Genomic DNA, 6,302 nt, shown 5'->3' on the forward strand with positions numbered 1-6,302 from the left:
TTCGCCGGTTGTTCGAAGAACCAATTCATGGCATCCCCATCTAGTGTTTCGCTGAACAGGTGGCACAAGGTGGCATCGTCGAATTCTCTACTAGCAGTGACTTTCTTGAAGTTATCAATGTGTCGGAATGGATCGCCTTCGCCTGTGTACGGCATGATTTTTGGGCTCTTGGATTGAGAAGGGCGCATGGTGTTCATTATTCGCGTAGTGAATGGGCCCGGCCTGGCTGCGAATACTGGTTGGCATCGTGGATTGGCATCCCGTTGTTCTATTGCGGTTAGTCGCTGCAGGATCAGAGCCAGCGTGGCAAACTCGCTCTTGTGAGCAGTTGTGTGGGGTTTGGAGCGGGAGGTGACGCTCGTGCTCTCTTCCTCACGATTGTGGATACGTCGTGGCGATGGTGGTCGTTTCTTGGCGAGTTCGGAGGGAGTCAAGCTGATGCTCAAGTGAGCTTGTTCTCGTCCTCTCGTTTGCGCGCTGCCCTCACGATTTGATTCGCCATGTAGATGACTACGCTCGGCCCGCTCGAGCTGTGCCCGCATCCTATCGGGCTCGCTCTGCAGAGCTGCTGCCTTTTCGCGTTCAAGTGCCTCGCGCTGCTGGAATTCGGCTAGATCTCGAGCCATGTTTTCCATTCTTGCGGCGGTTGCCGGATCCGGAGTCGCGTTAGTGCTGACGACTGTTCCGGGTGTAGGTGTGAGGATGATAGGGTCGTTGGCGGAGGGTAGGGGTGGTTGAGGCTGAGGTCTGTGATGTCTTCGATGTGACCGTCTGCCGGAGTGGAGGGGGAGGGATTGATAGTGCCCATGTCGAAGTGTAGTTGTTTGGCTAAGTGTTGCATGTGACTTTTTTTTTGTTGACTTTTTGTTGCGGATTCCCACAGACGGCTCCAATGTTAATGTCGTGATTACACTCAATTTAGTACGCCGTACTCCTCGTGGATATAGTACGTCGTATTCCTTGTCTCCTTCCTGTCACAGGTAGCACACGTCGTCAAAGTAGAGACCACGGCGACGTGGTCTTCAACTCTCCGACGCTTAAGTTAGGGCGATGGTAATTTATGCAGAGTTACAGTAGAGAGTTCAGTGTACTTACCTTATAAGGTCTAGAGTTTGACCTTTTATTGTTGAGTTGAGGTAAATCGTTTACCTATCATTCGATGTGGGACGACGTCCGATTAAGGTGTTTTCTGGAGCCTTCTTTGAGATGCGCGTGAGGGCGCGTCCGTAGTCACTTTGGGCCGCGGAGAGGTCTATTGCGTAGCTAGTATGGCTGACTTGCTATTAGTATTGTAAGACTGTGCTATATATTAGCCTTAATACGCTGATAGTTGTGCTGATTATGGCGGGCATAAGCCTATGCCAACAGCTACTATTTTCTGTCAAAAGAAAAAGAGAAAAAATGGGTTTACATAAATCACAGATTTCACAATCATGAAGCATTCAAATGACAAGATTGAACCGGACAAATTAAAGCATATTGTTTACCTTTGATATACGAGACCATAGATGTAAGTAGGTAAACCTTGTCCTCTAAGCTATAATTAACCAATTAACTTAGAACTTTCAAACCAAATTCATGGAATGATAAGTAGATATCTCATAATTATGCTGAAATTTTCAAGCCTCAGAAATCTCAGTCTAAGCCAACTCTATATCTACTTATCCCATTTATTTTCTCGCGATCGGCCAATGCAAACCCATTCCTTTTGTTTGAAAAAGCTTCCATTCTGTTAACTAAGATTTTAAGAATATTAGCACTGATAGCATCTCCTTGCAATGATATCTACCGCCCAATCACTATCCTGCTTTAGAGAACACGTTAGAAATAGTATTAGGGGTCATATAATCTTTCTCAAAATCAACTTGTTCAGTATCATGATGACATCAAAGTCAATTCCTACATAGCTAATTACCCTAATTCTAAACAATAGCGAAACCTCAATCAATGAAGAAAGAAGCTTAATCGCACCTGATTAGGGTGGATGGCTTCAATTTTGCATAAGACAACGTCAAAAGACTTTGCTAGTCACGGCGAACCTAACCTCTCAATAATTGTCGAACGGTTGCAGAATTGAAAGGTATGTGAACGCGCGAAACAAACCTGAATATTGAGGAGCACAATGGCGCCATGAGACGACCAACAAATCATTCATCTTTTCACCCTTTACAATATCCACAAATTGCATGCGGGATTTGAGCCTTTTCTCTACCAAATCAATATTGAGTCTTTTCACCGGATTCCGCCGTCGATCTCAGCTCTTCCATCATATTTTGGTAAGCACAGCCTCCCTCCCCCGTTTCTACCCCATACAGCAATATATTTTAACGATTTGAGCCTTTCCTTGTCACTGCCGCACCTCCGCCGTGGCCTCTCGAGCTCCGGGCATCCTTATAACACTGTATGTGATAATCTCCGAATCTCCATTCTTCTCTGGGTTAAAATCCTATTTTGGTTCCTTCTGGGTTCTGCTGTTCATGCGATAATCACATCAAATTTCTGATAGGCAAAACAAATTGAGATAGAGGCAAAGGGGGAAAGAACAAAAGTGCCCGAGATTGAGAGAGAGAGAATGTGGTGTTTTGTTTGGAATTCAAATTCCTAATGTTGTGGTGCTTGTAGAGCTTCACAAGGCTCTTCTGGTTTGGGTGTCATTATAAGAAATCACCTTGGCAATTTCTTTCGGGCTATGGATATTCCCATTGAAGGCAACCTTCCAGCTGGGTCAGTGGAGGCTCTTGCTCTACTACATGGGTTGACTTTTGCTCTTTCTGTAGGACTTGATTCACTTGAAATCAAAGGTGATACTCTCTCAGTAATTCAAGCTTTGAATTCTTCCACCTCAATGGATTTTCCTACTGAAGGCCACTTGTTGGAAGAACTTAAATTTCTTATTGCCTTTTTTTGGTCCTATAAATGTTCTTTTGTGCGTCGTCAAGATAACGTTGTACCTCACTCGTTGGCTAAGGCAGCTCTTGCTCGTTCTTCTCTTTTAATTTGTGTTAAGGAGGCCCTCTCATGGCTTCTGCGTTGTATCAGTTCAGACTTCTTGTCCAAAGTCTAGGTTAATCTCTTTCTTTTGGTCAGTTCTATTGTGAGACCATTTGTCTGAGATTATTCCCCATGTACTTTCTTCAATGAATGAAGTTCAAGTTTGATAAAAAAAAAAAGTTAAGGCAACCAGCTCTTCAAGTAGTTGGTTTCCACTCCAGGTTGCCCGGTTACTCTTTGCCACGTCACATCAGACCAACCAATGTACACTTCCATATGGTTAATGTAGGGGTGCGTTAACGCACCGGTCTTTTCCCCTTTAATTTGGCTCCACGGTTTTACTTCCTTTATCCTCTCCTAGCTTTTAATTATTCTTAGACTCCTTGATTCTCTCAATTGCTGCATGGCTTCCTCACGGCTCCTCTGATTAATTTGTTGCACACGGCTTCCTTCTTTCACTCTTCTTATCTTTGACTTCTCTTCCTTCTTTCTCTTTTCGGACTCCTTATTTCTTTCCTTAATAAGTGTTTATCTCTCATTTAATTTTTTTTTAAATAATAATAATAATTACAAGATTTTTTATTAGATAAATTTGTCATAATCTAGACAATTGTTGTCTTAAGGACTTGTCACAAATTATAAAAGTTATAAGCTTATTAAATTCTAAGATTATCAAGATTTTCCGCTTAGATCATCTCCAACCCCATGCTTGTTAATAGTAAAAAAGTTATGATATAGCATTTCTCATCTTCAATGCTTCTAATTAAGGACTAAAAAGTTCTAATGAGATGACTAAAAGACATTGTTAACTGCTAAAATAGCTGTTAACAATGCATTTTAACCCTTTAAGTGGGTATTTGTTCTCATTTATTTATTCAATATGTCTCATATTTTATCAAGTGTCAATTAGCTACAATTAATTTTTTAATTTTTACGATAAATATAATTCGGTACATTAAAAAGAATGGTACGATATAAAGTATTGTAGTTGGTTATACAATACAAGCCAAATTGGTTAGTAGGAATAATTGAAATTGACATAAAAGCAAACTTACAATTATTCCCACTAACTAAATTGATAATAAATTAGACCCAAAAGCCAAAAGCAGTGTTTTTAGCCGATGCTTTGTGGGCATTTTATTAGACGTAAGATTCTAACCAATGTTTTTATAGCCGATGCTTTATGGGTTCCATTTGACCTTTTTTTTTAGGTGAATTCCATTGACCCTCAAAGCAAGCTAATAAGCAAAAGTACTCTTATTGTAACTTTAGTCATATAAATACAGGTCCCATAAATACAAACCTCTCTTAGTTGGAGTGTATCAATCATCTCTACTCTCTTTTTGCTTAATTTGCTTAATGGGTGCTCTTAATTATCTTTCCAGCTTCTTCTCTGTCACTAGAACAAGAACCAAGAGGAAGACAATGCAGGTACGCACGCGTACTCATAGTTATTGGTCAATAGTCGCATACTATTTGGGCAAATATACATACCACTTCAACCTTGCACTAGTTCTCCAACCCAACTCTATCTGTAAATAAATGCATCACTAGCGAGAATAGGTGCAGATGCCACAACTAGTTTCCCTCTGAGGAGTTGTTCACTGAACTCTGTTTTTTGACATTGATTCCCAGAAAGTTGAGATCAAAGTCAAAATGGATTGTGATGGCTGTGAAAGGAAAGTTAAGAAGGCTGTCTCGTCAATGAGAGGTCTCTCTCTCTCTCTCTCTCTCTCTCTCTCTCTCTCTCTCTCTCTCTCTTCTTACGCTGACGATGCGTGGCTACGCATGCAGGGGTAGAAAGTGTGGAAGTGAACAGAAAGCAAAGTCGGGTAACTGTGAATGGGTTTGTGGAAGAAAACAAGGTGTTGAGAAGAGTTAAGAGAACGGGGAAAAGAGCTGAAATATGGCCATACATACCTCAACATCTTGTCCATTATCCACACGCGTCAGGAGCCTACGACAAAAGGGCACCACCAGGTCATGTCAAGAATTCATTTGCTTTTCCAGCCTCAGATGCATCCGAGAGTAACATTGTCTCATTTTTTAGTGATGACAATGTAAATGCTTGTTCTATAATGTAGTATCCTACAAAGTCAATTGCCTTCCTTTATCTTCTACTTAATCAATAATATCACAGCTGGTCCTTTTATTTTAGAATTTTAAAATAAAACAAATTTATAACCATGTCAATATAGAGTTTTTAACTGTGCTACGACCGGAGGACCTAGTTTACATGTCTAACGGTCCTCATACTAAGGCCCAATTTGGTATTGAGGTTTGAGGAAAATAAGCACTTATATTGAACCAAATATTGAGATGGAATGGTCCTATGTACGTATAGGCAATGTTCTAAAAATCCCCGCCTAGAACCGCCTAGGCGCCCGGAGATCCTTAGCCGTTTAGATTTTGGGCCGATTAATCCCCGATTAATCCCCGATTAATCCTCTGGGCGCTGATTTTTAGCTGTCCGCCCGATTAACGCCTAGCGTTTTTTAGAACATTGCGTATAGGTGGTATAGCCGAAACGAATTTATTAATACATACATAATGCCAAGGAAATTGAACAAGAAAGAGTACGTGGTAGAGTCTAGGGTTCTTATAGATGCATCTATATAGATCCAGTCCTTATATAAGTGTCTATGCAATTCCTTAAAATGAACAAGAAATAAATCCACAAGTACCTGGAATTTTGTGGAGGAGTTTTCTGACCTTTTCGACACATCCTTGACAGTTAATGTGTGCCTTAAGAACATGTGTCTGTACGACAAATGCAACAAGTAGAAGATAGCAAAATACACATAATTAACCAAAAGCAAAATAAGTCAATGACTGAATCACTCAATTGATCCATTAAATGAAAATGGATAGAGATAACAAAGAGGCGGATCTGGAATATCACACCTTCATTTTATTCAAAACCTCAGGGTGTTGAACATTATTGCTCATCCTCGACATGTGTTCAATCTCATCTATTCTCTTCAGGGATACTCGCAGCTATATATCAATTTAGGAAGGACAGAGTGACAGACGTACCAAATGAAAATTTGATGAGTTTGACTCCTTGACCCACTCTCTCTTAAAGACTACATGAAGTTGGTCAATGGTCACTAGTAGCATGAGTATTTATTTCTTAAGCAGGAGATCATTAGTTTGATGATTAGCATCATTCACATATTAACTGATATTTTTGTGGAGTTTTTTTTTTTTTGGACAATACCACCGAGAACAGGCAGCCAAGTTATTGCATTTACTAAATCTGTTTATTGTCCTCACTCAATATCTTTATAATTTTAAATGATTTTACAAGA

General features: G+C 40.3%; 1 protein-coding gene across 1 annotated transcript; it reads left to right on the plus strand.

Moving 5' to 3' along the window:
• Positions 1 to 4,289: 4,289 nt before the first annotated feature.
• LOC126787532 (heavy metal-associated isoprenylated plant protein 21) lies at positions 4,290 to 5,137 on the plus strand. The gene is made up of 3 exons (XM_050513401.1): positions 4,290 to 4,422; positions 4,627 to 4,702; positions 4,786 to 5,137. Exons 1-3 carry the CDS (start codon positions 4,351 to 4,353, stop codon positions 5,073 to 5,075), a joined length of 438 nt encoding a protein of 145 aa, XP_050369358.1. The 5' UTR covers positions 4,290 to 4,350; the 3' UTR covers positions 5,076 to 5,137.
• The last annotated feature ends 1,165 nt before the right edge of the window (positions 5,138 to 6,302 follow it).

The sequence above is a fragment of the Argentina anserina genome, chromosome 1 (assembly GCF_933775445.1).
Source record: "Argentina anserina chromosome 1, drPotAnse1.1, whole genome shotgun sequence".
NCBI lineage: Eukaryota > Viridiplantae > Streptophyta > Magnoliopsida > Rosales > Rosaceae > Argentina > Argentina anserina.

What these genes read in the sequence shown, in the direction of transcription:
- LOC126787532 (XM_050513401.1), top strand. Translation starts at nt 4,351, where the DNA reads ATGGGTGCTCTTAATTATCTTTCCAGCTTCTTCTCTGTCACTAGAACA. An exon ending in CCAAGAGGAAGACAATGCAG is followed by an intron (nt 4,423 to 4,626) that starts GTACGCACGCGT and finishes ATTGATTCCCAG; the next exon opens with AAAGTTGAGATCAAAGTCAA. An exon ending in GGCTGTCTCGTCAATGAGAG is followed by an intron (nt 4,703 to 4,785) that starts GTCTCTCTCTCT and finishes CTACGCATGCAG; the next exon opens with GGGTAGAAAGTGTGGAAGTG.